The sequence below is a fragment of the Oryzias melastigma genome, linkage group LG2 (genome assembly GCF_002922805.2).
Source record: "Oryzias melastigma strain HK-1 linkage group LG2, ASM292280v2, whole genome shotgun sequence".
NCBI classification, from domain to species: domain Eukaryota; kingdom Metazoa; phylum Chordata; class Actinopteri; order Beloniformes; family Adrianichthyidae; genus Oryzias; species Oryzias melastigma.
Genome location: NC_050513.1, coordinates 21,486,162 through 21,502,336, shown reverse-complemented (window position 1 = coordinate 21,502,336; position 16,175 = coordinate 21,486,162). Strand labels below are relative to the sequence as shown.

The 16,175-nt window shown below is 39.9% G+C and overlaps 1 protein-coding gene across 10 annotated transcripts in view; it reads left to right on the top strand.

Moving 5' to 3' along the window:
• Positions 1 to 16,175, top strand: part of prom1a (prominin 1a) — an 87,135-nt gene that overhangs the window by 34,075 nt on the left and 36,885 nt on the right. For all 10 annotated transcript variants that reach the window (XM_024269373.2, XM_024269372.2, XM_024269380.2 and 7 more), the window contains one exon: positions 1,009 to 1,214. In XM_024269373.2, the coding sequence (XP_024125141.1) occupies positions 1,009 to 1,214 (206 nt within the window). The remainder of the gene's footprint in view (positions 1 to 1,008; positions 1,215 to 16,175) is intronic.

Below are 16,175 nucleotides of genomic sequence, written 5' to 3'. Positions count from 1 at the left end.
TTGAAGGAGTGATCATTAAAAAAAAAGGAAAGTCCAAAAGAACTGCATTTAAAATAAATCTAAGGTTACAGTGAGGATGTAAACGTTCAAATGAAAAAGAATCAAATACAGCTGAGAACAGGCGAGTCTTTAACCTGAATTTAGATAAAATGAGTGTTTTAGTTAATCTAAGGCAGTCTTTTCGAGATAGAAAATTAAAAATGTATTTAAATAAGATTATTCTCAGTAATACAAAATAAAACCAATTGATAATGTGTCACCCTCCAGGTCTAAAACAACACCCTATGTTCACTCTGAGTTTACTAAAAGAGCACCAGAAGTCCTCCAACCTTCAAACCTTCAGGACATGCTTGAAGGTTTGTGAACTGACTGACATTTCCTGCCCAGATCGCAGAGTATCTGCAGCAGAAGGCAAATCTGCATTTTATTAATCAAGACTCGCAGTGTTGCAGTAAAATGTTGTCAGTTTATCAAAAATGCTGCTGCTCTTCTTCATTAAGGGGGGAGAAAAACATCCTGCAGGCTCACAGCGATAAGAGGAATAGCTTTGAGTATGAACTGCATCACGCTGCTGTCAGTGAATAACATCTGAAATGAAAGCAAAAACTTTGAGATGCTTCAGGAAGTCACTGCAGATTTTCCACTGCAGCTCTTGCTGCGTTCACGGTGGTGTGCCCAAGCAAAAATGTCAGTGTTCTTTATTTCAGCTTTTGACATTTATTCCAAAATAATGCATTTAAGAAGTCATTACTGACTCCTCCAGCTAGTAGTTTTCAGTAAAATATTCCATGTATCCTTGCAGATCCCTTTTTAAAGCTGTGTACAGTTTTGTTGCCTTCTTTCAGCTCCCTGTTTGCATTTAACAATCTCTCCTTGTCTTCCTCATTTCTAAACTCTAATTCCCTCTTGTTTTTGCATCTCCTCTTTTCCTTTTTTAAATAACATTTTCTGTCAAATCTCCCCGGCTTCCTCTCATGTTTCCTCTCGATCCTCCTTCACTGAACCCAGGCCATCTACTATGAGATAGGCTTCCTGGTGTGTGCGGCGGTGGGCCTGCTCTTCGCCATCCTCATGCCCCTCGTGGGGCTATTTTTCTGCATGTGCCGCTGCTGTGACAACTGCGGCGGCGAGATGCACCAACGCCAGAGGAAGAACGCAGACTGCCGGCGCGGCCTGCTGGGAACGCTCCTCTTCTCCACGTCGCTCGTCATCACGTAAGTCATGCACACATGACGCATGTAACATGTTCTTTCACAGATTATATCTGCAAATTCAAAACGCTGCACTTCAGGTCAGACATGCTCACTTTAGACTAGCTCCTCCTCTGGCACAACCATCCAGCTTCACCATCCCCCCGTCTGCTAAATATAGTGAAGTCCTACTGTAAAGAGTGTGGCAGCATCTCACACTCTTCTGTCTGTCTTCAGCTCACTCTGACCTGCAGCGTTATTTGTCCTCAGAGCTCTGGTTGTGAGCATTTGTGTTACATCCGAACAAACTTTGGAAGAGAAAGGATTTCCTGATAAAACCCAAATACTCAGTGCTATATTAGTATTTAGAACATGTTTATATTAATCAGGGTACGTTGAAATTAGACATAAGACCGCTGGCATGTTGTTTATATTCACAAAGGGGAGCAATTTAAATTGTTTTGGTTATTTTGGTCTTATTTATTCTAAACAATTCAAGTTTTTTAAGGTACAAGTTGTGTTGAGGATTAGTAACACTCCAAATACTTTCACTAATATAAGAAATGGCCTATTTAAATGTCCAACAGATGACTAGTTTTTAGTGTAATCCCCGGCCTGAGCATGCAAACGTGCGATCGTGGAGAAGAAGTACTTTCTAAGAATGGATAAATGCATGAACGGGAAGACATCTCCAGCGGAATCTGAAGACCTGCTGCTGCAACCACAGTCAAGCTGAAGCATGGCTCTGATTGAACATTACTCTGAGGTTATTCACGTTTGTCAGAACAGATCACCAAAAAAAAGGAGGTCGGAAAACTGCAGTAAATAACAGGAAATTGAACCAGTTCCATCCCATGTTTCTGAGAGGACAAACTTATGGACACCACAGCTGGAGGGTCAGGCTCTATTCTAATTTCATCACTTTTATCTACAATTTTTTTTTGTTTTTTTTGTAAAATCAGTTCCAGGATTTCCAAAGCTGTCCAAAGCAGCAACAATTCTTCACCAGTTTGTTAGCTTCTGTCTCTAATGCTCCAAAGAAAAGTTCACTTTAACCTAAAGAGTCCATGCAACTACTCGATAAACATTCTTAGCTCTTTCCTAGACCTATGCTGTTTTAGAACGGTCTCACTCTGATCATCTTTTGATCTATCGTACAGGTGTGGTCTTTTGATCATGACAATGCTGTTTTTAGACAAAATCAAAAACCCGTGTCACTTTCTAGGACATAGTTTCTGTAGAGCAGCAGGAGTTCTTTAAAAATTCACTTCTGAAAAAACAAAAAGAAGGATTCACCTCTGAGTCATGGGCGGTACTGTTGGTGTAAGCCTGCCTTCATCTCCCGTTATCCCTTTGTTTACGCTCTCTCGTGCTAGCTTACATACCAGCTCAGACGAGGGAAACAAAGATGTTCATGGATCTATTTGCCAGGAAGGGGATGTATCAGAATGGAGTGGAGCAGAGGGCTTATGGCCTGCTGTAGTCATTTGTACACCACACTTACAGTCTTTCAAACACCTTTTTTTCTTGATTTACAACCATTTGAGTCAAGAAATACTCAGAAATACAGTTTTAAGCTTAATTTGTCCTCTGTCATGATAAAAAAGCCTCAAGAACATGTCAAAGACGCCATTTTCATTGGAGTGGATCTTTAATAAGAACATAATAAGGCTGTCAAGCAGCAGCATTTAAACAAAGCAGCAAAGAGACGAGTTCTACAGTCACCTCCGACTGCCTTCATCCTAACTGCTGTTCGCAGTGTCTCTGTCCAAAGCAGCACACCAGGAGCTTCAGGCTTTAAAACTTCCCTTTCTTATTTACAGTAGTAGCACAGATTATCACCAGATCTAGTGATCAGATCCAATGCCACAGATGTTCTCTGATTTACAGTTTTAGCGGCTGCTTAGTCTGAACTCTGTTAGAGCTGTGTTGGCTCAACTGAAGGAATCTAGTCATTAATTTATTGTTCTAACCCTTTCTCTTCATATTAAACAAAACTCTACACCAGGAATGTCAAACTCAATCACACAAAGGGCCAAGATCCAAAACACACCTGAGGTCACGGGTCGAACAGGATAAACATTTATTGAACACTCTAAAACTACATTTTTAAAACCATACAAACGTAACTTTTTAACATAATTATGAACTAGATATATAGCATTAGCTGTGATAATGCTAGTGTGAATGATGTAAGCTGAGTTTGGCCGCTGAAGATGCTAAAATTGATAGTTAAATATGCTGAAGCTGATAGCCAGCTAAAATATTAGCTAAATGCTAAAGTAGCCTAAAAAAAGTTTAGGTTAGCCAAAACAGCTAGCATGTAGCTGAAATATTTCTTAAACTCCAAAATGGCCTAAAACATCTTATTAAATACCAAAATAATTCAAAACACTAGCAGAATGCCAATTTTTAAAACTTTAAAACTATAACTTTTTAACATAATTCTGAATAATAAAAATCCAGGAATATTATTACAGAATAAATCAACTTAAATCTTAAATAACTTTCAATATTTTACTCTCCATAAAAATATATTTAGTCAAAATTATACAAGTTAGAAATAAGCACAAGATAACATCAGGTCTTTAATAACAATAAAATAAAATGGTCTGGAGGGCCGGATAGAATTACCTGGAGGGCCGTATCCGGCCCCCGGGCCTTGACTTTGACACGTGCTCTATACCAATATCCTGGAAACCCAGATACAAGAGCCTGAAAGCATCTGCCCCCCTAATATAAAGTCTACCCAGCTACCAGGCAGACATGCAGCACGAGCTCTAATGAAGCAGGAGAGGAAACACTGAGCCCAACCACAAGACAGTGACAGCCTGGGATAGAGGAGAAGCAGGACTGACAACGGGACATTCCACACATGCAGAAGGAAATACAGGATAAGCTAAAAGAGGAATAATACACCAAAACTATCTCTGTGTGAGAGCCAGGTTCTCCAGGCTAAGCAAACATTACAGATGAGTGGCATTTATGTTTAGGATAGACATGTTTAGGTTAGTGAAGCTTTAATCTAAGAATGAGACCGTTACTGGTTCACTGTTTTACAAATAAACTCCATAAAGTCAAACAAGTTTGGACTTCCAAACCGATGGCTGGAAATACTAAGGGCAAATATATGGTATGTTCATCCATCTTTGAAAAAGTTTAGAAGTTGCTTATTTTTGTGGGAGAAACGAAGACACGCTACCAAACAAAGACAAGATGTCATGAAATGGGCGGCACCCACACGCTGCGACAGGTGGAGCGTCAGGAATCGAGTCCTTTTACTTCTGGGTAGGAAAAAACTCACAAAAATAACGAATTTTTTAGATAAATAATTTGTTTTTATTGGTCCAAAGTTAATATATGATCATATGTATGGATGTAGTTCACTCTGAAAGGCTTAAAATCAGGTGAAATTGAAGAATTTTCTCTCATGGCACAGTCGTGGGACTATGTAACATACTGTGGAACATCCTATTAAAAATGCTTCACTGGATGACCTGTTATAAAAGCTTGTTATTTCACTTTTATTTTGATGTGAAATGACCAAACTTTATAACAGAAGCAAAGTATCTTGTGGTCTGTCTCCACATTATATTTCTCTTTTGAGGTTAGTATTCAAATCTAAGAGTATGTTCACATGGGTGAATGCTTTATAGCCATTTTCTTTTTTGCATTTAATGACAATGTTGCCTTTCAACTGACAGAAAAATAATTAGAATAGCTTCACAGGATGTGTTCTAACTGCTGTCAGGCGGTCTCTCTCATGTGGATTCGGCGGCATCATAGTTGTTGGAGATAAAGATAATACTAACCAATAGGCCTGACGCCGTGAAGCAAACACACATCTCTTCAGTTCCTCTCAAGCAGCACGGATTGCAGATGTTCGACACATGTCACGCCTCCATGCTAGATCATGTCTGCCCACTGTGCTGCAGCCACATGCAATATTAAAAGAACAGCAGCAGCTATCGTAGTCTGTTCTGGTGGGGTCTGATTCCACATGAACCCTGTGTGGATTTACAGCAATAACAACAACAAATAAAGATCCCTACTTGTGCTGCAGCCGAGTGGAAGGCCCTGTCTCATGTTGTTACCCAGAAGGCACTTCAGCAGTCTATTTCTGTCACTGGGTGTCCAGAAAAATTAGCTGAAAAAGTCTTATCTGCTTAGTGATTCATAGTATTCATACTAATATGCATGGCCTAATTAATGTAATGCAGTAAACAAGGAACAAAATGTTTTCTTGCCTTAAATAAAGTATAAAACAATTTGATGATAAAAGACTTGTCAGCAAATTATGGAAATGTAAAATATGCTCATTTTAATAGCATAACATCATTATGTAACAGAGTTTACAGAAGTATCCTCTGAAAATACATCAAAAACTCACGACCTTTCCTCTACTAATTCACATGTAACTCAGATTTTGATCATTTTAATGGATCTGGCCTTGACCTGGAACCAGGTGGTCAAATCCTTTAGTTCATGTCCAAAAACTACCTTAGACAAAAATGTCTCCTGGATTTGCCCAAATTTGTGTTCTTGGGTTAATGGGCAGTTTATGACTCATTTGCCAATGACTTCCTTTCAATAGATTTTGTGTTTTTTTTGTCTTTAATTTTGCTAAGCATCTCTTTGCAGCTTGTGGTAAACTAAAGATGGTTTCAAACCGGCAGCTGCTATAAAAGTTCCTTCATCTTCACCTGGTTTAGGTCTGTTTTCCAGCTGCAGGGTACAGGTTCTCATCAAACAATAATCAAGTGCTTTTTGAGCTGACTGTGTTGCTGTAGTCCTGCATTCACATGAGAAGGTGACATGTCTTTGAAATTGTTGCTCTCAACAATTTACTTTGGTTCCATAAAGTATCGTTTTTCAGATTTAAAATAAACTTAATGGAAGGACGAACAGAAAGACTGAAAGGTCAAGTTTGCTTCACTCAAAGTTATTCTCACTGCAGTTATTTAAACACTAAGATCCTCAACAAGCAGCCCAATAAACACCCTTTGTAAAACCACGAATGTTCTGTGGTAGCCAGAGTTTATGGCTGGAGAATCATTTGTCATCAGAGCTGTTATTCTGTGCACAGAGAAGACAGCGGGAGCTGCTTAGAAGAGTAAGCCAGTTAAAGGATGCGAGCGTGTCATACATACCCTGTCAGGGAAGTTACTTACACTGAGGCAATTAGCTATATGAACAACCTGTGATTTTACAAGTTCACTCACTTAGAAATCATGGAGGAGTCTGACATTTCTAGGAGCATGTTCACTGTGACACACATAATCTAGAAATCTGGAAATCCTATTGCATGATTTTTATGTCATGTGTTTGTATGCCACTGTTGTAACCCTTGTGCTTCTCTAGGCATGTTTACATTTGAAGTGGGGTCATCTGGACCTCACAAGACATTTTGTATCGTCACTGGTGTCCGTAAAGTCCTGTCCATCTTTGTCATGGGAGGGATCACACATCGATGTAAGGGTGGGTCATCTGGACCCCATAAGAGAGCACAAGGGTTAAACAAAAGGAAAAAAAACAGTCAAAAACAGTCTGACAGATGCAACACTTCCAACACATACAAGCTTTTTAATTAGCAGATTCATCAACACTATGATCCAAAGCTTCAACCTGCATTAAAAGAAGGTCTCTGAGTGTGAACTTGCTACTGAGTCAGCATCAACACTGAAATCCTCTGTTTATTTTCAGAACAAGAACCACATTGTTTGCTAAAATGAACCCCGAAACTCAATCAGAAAGCACCGAGGTGCAGACTGTGGCTGTGAACCTTCTTCTCTCTTGTGCCTCCATTACAGTAAAACTCTTTCTGCTCTTCTCCAGAAACTGATAATTACTCTCAAACTCAGCTGTCCATTGAAATAAACTAGAAACATTTTACTCTGAAATTCTCTGAACAGCCTGGGGGCTTTTCAGGGTCTTTAAGTTTAGAATCATTTTAAGATTTGGGTATTAGTTTAGATCCCCGTTCTGTAGCCCTCATCATATCTTTAGATATGTTTTGAGGTCTCTTGGGTCCCCCAGACTGTGAGAGAGAACTTCAGGCTTTGTTTTTACCACACTTCTGCAAGTTTAACTTCAAGTGAGTTCAAAGAACTTTATCATTCATTTTTTTCTTGTCTTTGAACAAACTGTTTGGGTGTTGTGTAAAAGGACCCAAATGTAACGCACAGGAAGCAGCTGGAGGTAAAGAACTTTTAGGATGAACATCAAACCCAGCACGTGCACACATGGGGTGCTGGAGCAGCTGCCCTCTTTGTCTCCTATTAAAAAGTGCCCTAGTGCCCTGTCTTTGTATTAACAGGAATTCCTGTTAGTGATACAAGAAAAACAAAATCCCCACATTATTCTTCTATCATACCATTTTCTTGTGAGCTGCTGCCTCTGTCTTTGTGGCTCCGCTCGGACTCGGAGCTGCCAGAGAGAGAGTGAGGGACAAGAAGAGAAACTGTCACAGGCGGGTCGGCAAGGACCCAGATGGAAGGAGGCACAGAAACAAGTCAAAGTCTTAAGATTTAATTTAAAAAAAAACCTCACCAGAGGAAAAAGGCCAAATTAAGTGAGCATCAGCACACAAACAGATCGTATGGGGGACAGGAAATTGGGTGCTAGGTACAAAATAAAACACCAAGGTAATTTTCAAAATAAAAGAACAGTAGAGTTATTAATGGTGAGTTCACAGGTTCCTCACTACAGCTGTGAAACTAGATGAATCTGTTAATGTCATTTGTTCTGATTCAAATTACCTCCTTTAAATTCAGTATCATTCAGTTTCACAATATTTTCTATGAAAATCTTTCCAATCACAACAAAAGCTTACATTTAAGGATAAAATACAAAGGAGAGTTTATCTGGCGGTGAATATAGAACAAGCGTCACACAAAACCAGGAGAAGTAGGACCCAAGTACAGCAAACAGGGCTTGGTGGCAGAAATGTAAAGATGTAATAAATAATCTAAAGCAGGACAAAAACCCATGGAGAAATATTTAAAAAGGGGAAAACCAGATGACCTGACAATGTAGAACTAAAAAAACGAAAACTTTTATACATTGAGGACAATTACTAAAAATGAAAACCACTGTGGATGATTAACATGAACCTGAGGTGACTGACAGGAGACAGAATGTGACCAGAAACACCATTGAAACACCAAACTAAAATCCTCACAGCAACATTATGAGGATAACATTCAATATTGTTCATAATTTCAGCATGTGGGGATAAAAGATGTAGGATATCTGTTCTTAAAATATTACAATTTGTATGAAACTTGGTCATGTTGATTTAAAAAATAAAAAACCTCCAGGGTTTTAATGTTTTATGTCTTTTAGGTTTATGATAAAGTGAGTGAATTCATGTTGAAAATGATTCGTTTACAAATGATAACTGTATTACTCTCACCACACAGGTCATACAGCTGAGTGGTTATCTATTGATACTTGATTTAAACATTTTACTTAATTTCCATATTGTTTAAAGGACATAAAATTGTGTTTTAGTTGCTCTTTTTCGACTTTGAGGCCCTGCCCCTCTAAAATCTTGTGCACGACCTTGTATCAAACAATAGATGCTCAGGAAGGAAATGAAAACTGACTCAACCCAAAAATAGCTAAACATTGTGAGTCTTGGTCTGGAAGACGTAAAAACCAAGATGGCTCCATGCTGTGGAAGGTAATGACTGATGAGGGATGGGTTTGACATTCCCACATTAGTGAAGAAAGGACAGGTAAACAACAAATTAAGTCTTCAGATTAAATAATCATTAAAATAAACAATCCAGACACTGACAGATAAACAGACAGAAGAACTCCAAAAACCGGAGGAGCAACTTAAAGTCATCCGTGACAACTGCAGACGGCTTCAATCTCGTTCTAACGTCCCACTTCAGATCCTGTTCTGTCAGGTCTTCATCTGTGGTCATGTCCACTTGTTTAGTTTACAGTGTTTGATAGCTGATGTCATGCTCATGTGACTCTGACATTTATGGTGGTGGCGGTGACAGTAAACTTAAATATTCATTCATCCATCTTTTTAACCATTTGTCCCTTTCGGAGTCATGTGGATGCTGGAGCCTAACTGATGAGCAAAGGCAGGATACACCTGGACAGGTGGTCAGTCTATCGCAGGGCCTCAAACACACACCCATTCACACTCAGTCACAGTCACAACATGATCTTAAGGACTTTACTGTAAAGCCAGAAAAAGTAACGATATAAAATGTGTTCTTCTACATTGCTGTTAAGGTGTGAGCAGTAGATCAAATTTAATGTATTTTGAAACAAGCTGATCTTTAATGTTTTCAGACAAAATCTGAGGATTCCTGAAGTTTCTAGCAGATTGGCTGTAACTTCCTTCAAATGATCACATCTGCTCACAGACGGTTGCATCATTCTGGTTTTGAGTCATAAGTTCATTTTAAATTGGTTTTGAACTCTCATGTTTGTTTTTTATAATACTTTTTAAACAGCTGGAGAACAACTTATTTGTGATGTCATTCCAGTTGTTTTGACCAGTTATTTATTCATGAAAAATGTAAATGTTTTCTTTTCTGTTGAGAAAATGGGGATTATATCATGTGGTCATCATTTAGAAAAGGCCTGAATTTGGGGTAAAGCCTGTGTTTGATATTTCGGTCGGATAGTGGGACGTCAAGTCTTTTGGTGAAGCCTGTTGACCTTTTGTAACCCTAAAGGTCAATCTTTTAATCAACACAGCAGTTTATGTTATTACTGCAGGCTTCTGCATCAAAAAGCAACTTATACAATTAAGTGGAAGTGTTCTCTAACAGCTTTGTATTTCAGTGACCTTTCACGTGCACGCCCCACAGGCTGTCTGGCTCAGGCTCCTGTCCTCATGCCTTCTCTGTGTGGGCCTGATGTTCTGTAGACCTTCAAAGTCCTGCAGAACAGGCAGTAATGCACAATGCTCTCACAGCTACGGCCTTAAAGCAAGAAGCTTCAAGTATTTATTGTCTGGTTAAATTCTTCATAAAAACAGTATATTAGTGAGAACAGTCAGGTTCAGACTGTGATCTAGCAAGGAAAAATATGAAGCACTGCATAATGAAATACACATACTAAAGGAAACCAGAGGAAGGGGGATGCTGATAACAGCACCACAGCTACAGCCATGACTGAGGAGCACAGGTGCTGTATTATAATGGGAGCTAAAGCAAACGTAGCTGTTTTTTTAACTTAGCTGAAAAACTCATCCAATCATTCCTGCTATAAATGAATGACAACGGCTCAGCTGCCACAGTGAAAAGATCCGTGTCAAAGACCCAATTCAATGAAAATGTTGTTGTTAAAATGTTCTTGTGGCAGTTTTTTCACGATGGAGGACATTCATTCATCTTCTTGTCCGCTCCTTCCCTTTGGGGTCACGGGGGTGCCGGAGCCTATCTCGGCTACTGATGGGTGAAGGCGGGGTTCACCCTGGACAGGTCGCCAGTCTGTCTCAGGGCCTCAATCACACACATTCACTCTCACATTCACACCTAGGGGCAATTTAGAGTCACCAATTAACCTATGAAGCCTGTTTTTGGACAGTGGGAGGAAGCCGGAGTCCCCGGTGAAAACCCACGCATGCACGGGGAGAACATGCAAACTCCACACAATGGAGGACATATGAAAAGAAAATTAAGATTAAAACTGTGTTTCTTAGTACTCATTTATTCACATCACTGTGAATCACAAGCAGATTAAAAAATGCAGTTTAAAAAAGCTCGTTATGTACAAACTACAGCCGGCAGGCTACAAGCTCTCTGCTCCGCTCCAGTCTCATACATCCACCTACAGACAAATAGATCCATGTACATCTTTGTTTTCCTCGTCTGAACTGGAATCTGGATCAAAGCTGTACAGCTGGTCGTTTTTGTTGCACCACTTTTGTTAGCTTGGGGTTCTGAGGACTGTAAGCTGGCAGGAGAGAATGTAAACAGAGAGCTGATGGGAAATGAGGGCAGCCTCACTTTTGCGGCAACAGCTCCGCCCACAACTCAGAGGTGAATTTCTAATGTACTCCTGCTACTCTGCAGAAACTAAAATAGGTTTTTGGATTTGGGCTAAAAACGTCATAATCATAATTAAAAGACCATTGAAAATTCTTTAAAAATAGATTTTTTTTAAAAATGATCGGAGTGGAACTTTGTGCCCAGCCCTGTTTCCTACATGAAAGGATGTTAATATGTCTAATGGGATTGTTTTGATTCAATTCTATTTGTATATCCTAATATCACAATAGAGTTGTCTCATTGGGGTTCAAACTGCAAGTTGTACAAAAACATAAAAGTCAGTCATAAAATATAAATAATTGCTGGTTGTTAAACTACACTCACACAGCTTTGAGCTCCCTCTGGGAATGAAAAGCTCTTTACAAATAAAGGTTGATTTGATTTAAAGTAAACAGATTAAGGTAAAATGGGAATCCCTGCCCTAAAACCCTCGGTAAGGAAAAACTCCAATAAAAAAACACAAAAACAAAAAAAAGAAACCTCTGGTTTGTTGGCGTCATCCAGCCTAGAGCTCCAGCATGCATTGTGGCACTTTGAGGGTGAGTCTGAAGGGTCAGCACTGCCACTGAGGCCATGGAACTTCTCAACCAGGGAAACTCCTCCATCATCCAGATGGAGGAGTTTCAGTATCTTGGGGTCTAGTTCATGAGTGAGGGAAGATCGGAACGTGAGATTAACTTTGTTGTCTGCTGCTACCCTTACAAAACAAAACTATGTTGCAATATACTAAAAATATATTATAAATATATTTAAATATATTTCCAATATATTAAGAAATATATCTCAATACGTCAGTCATTACCCATATGTTTTTGAATATATTGCACTATATGGATGGTCAACCTGTTTGTCAATATCTATATCTATATTTATATATATATATATATATATATATATATATATATATATATATATATATATATATATATATATATATATATATATATATATAGATATATAGATATAGATGTAGATATAGATATGTAGCATTTTTCAGTATATAGAACAATATATTATGTAGCATATTTCAGTATATAGAGTATAACGGTAATATACTGCTCACAAAAATTAAAGGAACACTTTTTTTATTGGGCCTGTCATGAATTGGATTAAACCTGTCTGATCATTTCCTGGTTGGTTAATCAGCTGAGGGCCTCGTTAATCAATTTCAGCTGTATTGGTGTTCATGAATTAACAACAGGTGCACTTCAGTGGCAACAATTAGAAAACCCTCCAAACAGGACTGGTGTTACATGTGGAGGTCATTTCAAGTTTCTCCCTCTTGATCTTTTTTGGCTGGTTTTCCACTCGTGCTGATTTTGGCTTGATAATTATCTCTACTGGCAGTATGAGGAGATTCCTTAACCCTACAGAAGTTGCACAGGTTGTCCAACTTCTCCAGGATGGCACATCCACACGTGCTGCAGCAAGAAGGTTTAATGTGTCTCCCAGCACAATCTCCAGAACATGGAGGAGATTTCAGGAGACTGGTGGTTATTCTGGGAGAGCTGGACAGGGCCGTAGAAGGTCCTCAACTCCTCAGCAAGACCCATACCTGCTCCTTTGAGCAAGGTGGAACAGGCTGAGCACTGCTCGTGCCCTACAGAATGACCTCCAGAGGGCCACTGGTGTGAATGTCTCTACCCAAACAATCAGGAACAGACTTCATGAAGGTGGCCTGAGGGCCCCACGTCCTGTAGTGGGCCCTGTGCTCACTGCCCAGGACCGTGGAGCTCCACTGGCATTTGCTCAAGAACACCAGAATTGGCAAGTCCGCCACTGGCGCCCTGTACTTTTCACAGACGAGAGCAGGTTCACCCTGAGCACCTGTGATAGACGTGAAAGAGTCTGGAGAAGACAAGGAGAACGTTATGCTGCCTGCAACGTGGTTCAACATGACAGGTTTGGTGGTGGGTCAGTGATGGTCTGGGGAGGCATATCCATGGAGGGACGCACAGACCTCTACTGCCTAGGAAATGGTGCTCTGACTGCCATAAGGTATCCAGATGAAATCCTTGAACCCATTGTCAGACCCTACGCTGGTGCAGTAGGTCCTGGTTTCCTCCTAATGCACGACAATGCCCGGCCTCACGTGTCAAGAGTATGCAGGCAGTACCTGGAGGATGAAGGAATTGAAACAATTGAATGGCCTTCACCATCCCCTGACTTAAACCCAATAGAACATCTCTGGGACATTATGTTTGGGTCCATTAGGCGCCGCCAGGTTGCTCCTCAGACTGTACAACAGCTCAGGGATGCCCTCACACAGATCTGGGAGGAAATGCCACAAGACACCATCCGTCGTCTCATTAGGAGCATGCCGCCACGTTGTCAAGCATGCATACAAGCTGGTGGGGGCCACACAAGATACTGGAAAGCATTTTGAGTTGCAGAAATGAAGTTTTGGAAAAAATGGACTAGCCTGCCACATCTTCATTTCACTCTGATTTTATGGTGTCTACACAATTGAGCCTCTGTAGGCTGAAAACTTTTATTTACATTAAAAGACCTGGCATCTTTTTGTTCCAAAGACACTGCCCTGTCATTATTTGAATATCCACGGATTGTATAGATCAGGGGTCACCAACCTTTTTGAAACTGCGGGCTACTTCATGGGTACTGAATCATGCAAAGGGCTACCGGTTTGAAATAATAAATTTACTTAGTTTGCCTTTAGTTCTAAATTACTAATAATGAATAATGATACTTCTCTATGTAAAGACACTGATTTCTTAGCATAATTATCAATAGTGACAACAAGCTAGGAAACGGATATCAATATTCAGAACTTTATTAATCTCAACAGATCTTGTCACATTTTGAGGTAATGACCAAATGAAATGTTTTTAACAAAATTATAACTAGTATTAATTAATTATTAATTAATTAATTATTGTTAATTAATTCTATTATTAGTGGATCTACACTCCTCGAACGTTTTTAATTCAGTCTCATGCACCCGTCCCTTTATTTTCCTTAAACCTCGGAACAGGTTGATTGACAGATCCCACAGCAGACAAGAATCTGCGCATGGTGCGTTCACTGACCTCTGGACATACGTAAGTGAACCCAGTTACTCGGCCCAACTCAGTCCGCTACAAACTTTGTCATTTTTATACAATCCGCAGCAAAACAGATCAATTTTTCAGAGAAAACGTCGACACTATTTATTCAATCGATTATATACGGATCATTGCCACTGCTCTATGTTATCTCTGACAAACTGGTTCGTTTTACTGCCGATATCCGGGGCTCAGGGAACGCACCATGCAGAAACACTCAGCAGCTCTGGGTTCTGTTTCCATTACACATTAAACTTGAACCAAATTCTAGGATTTTTTAAAAAACAGTGTCAGAATGATACGGTTTCATAATAATTCGCTAAAACACAAACCAACTCATGCAATAAATCATTAAAACACATGTGCCATCTGCGCAAAACTTTATGGAAATTCTAGGAATTTCGAAAAAACACAGTTTAGAAATGACATTGTTTGCATTAAATCATAATTTTGCGATTAATCACAAACCAACTCACGCGATAAGTCATTAAAAACACGGCGATGAACGGCAACAAGTATTTTTTTTTTCATTCACTAAAAGGGAGCATGTGGGTGACGTCACAGCTCTGTCTGGAGCGCGTGCAGCGCAGCTCGACTCAGAAGAGAGAGAAGTCTGATCAGCGGTTAAAAGAAAAAGCAGCAAATAAGCATCTGGACTTTTTTTTCTGTTTGAAAACACCACAGCATAAATTCAAGTTTCTGTCACGGCGCTCGCGCTCATGAGACTTCAGGCTCCAAGCTGCAAAAGTGCGTCTGCAGATGAAGTGATGAGGAAAGGAGGAGGAGCTTCGCAATTCTATGACCCGCAGTTTCTGAAGCGCTTTGACGCGCTTTGACGCTGCGGGACCTCTAGGTGCGCCGGATGTGGAGCTCAGATCAGACACTTCATACCGAGAAGCGGATTTATTTTGAAAAAAGTGTTTCCGTTACAGTTTTGCGAAAAATATCTATCGATACGCCCCAAATACCACCTTCTTTAAGCGCAAAAACTTTTTTTTTTCGAAAAATGCCAGTTTTTTCAAAACTGTGGTGTTTCCATTAGGAGAATTTATTATCCAAATTCCAATTTGCGAAATTTCAGAGTTAATGGAAATGCGACGATTGATTATCTCGTTAAGGAGAAAACGATTTAAAAGAAAAAGTGGGATAGGCCGATCCCACTTTTTGGCTTCAGAAATAATGAACATCTAATTTTAAGATGTTTTAATTTTTAATTCTTTATAAAGGCAGGTGTGATTTAAAAAAATTGCATCACAATAAAATTAAGATTTCGAGCAGCTCACAAGTGACTTGTGCTATTTTTAGAAGAGGCCTGCGGGCGACTTATGTGGCGCCCGCGGGCGACGTGTTGGTGACCCCTGGTATAGATACTTCATATTGAGATCTGATGGATCTGATGTGTTTCTTTAAAGAGCTCCTTTAATTTTTGTGAGCAGTATAGTTGGAGTATTTCAATATATTTCAATATACTGATAAATGTTCGGGCTGAACAGTGGTGCAGTGGTTAGCACTCTCGCCTCACAGCGAGAAGGCCCTGGTTCAAATCCCAGCTGGGACCTTTCTGTGTGGAGTTTGCATGTTCTCCCCGTGCATGCGTGGGTTTTCACCGGGGACTCCGGCTTCCTCCCACCGTCCAAAAACATGCTTCATAGGTTAATTGGTGACTCTAAAATTGCCCCTAGGTGTGTCTGTGAGAGTGGATGTGTGTGTGATTGAGGCCCTGCGACAGACTGGCGACCTGTCCAGGGTGTACCCCGCCTTCGCCCTTCAGTAGCCGGGATAGGCTCCGGCACCCCCGTGACCCCGAAAGGGAAGAAGCGGCCAAGAAGATGGATGATAAATGTTGCTTTCATATATGGAATATACTGTAAATATATTGTTCTCCATATATTGAGAAA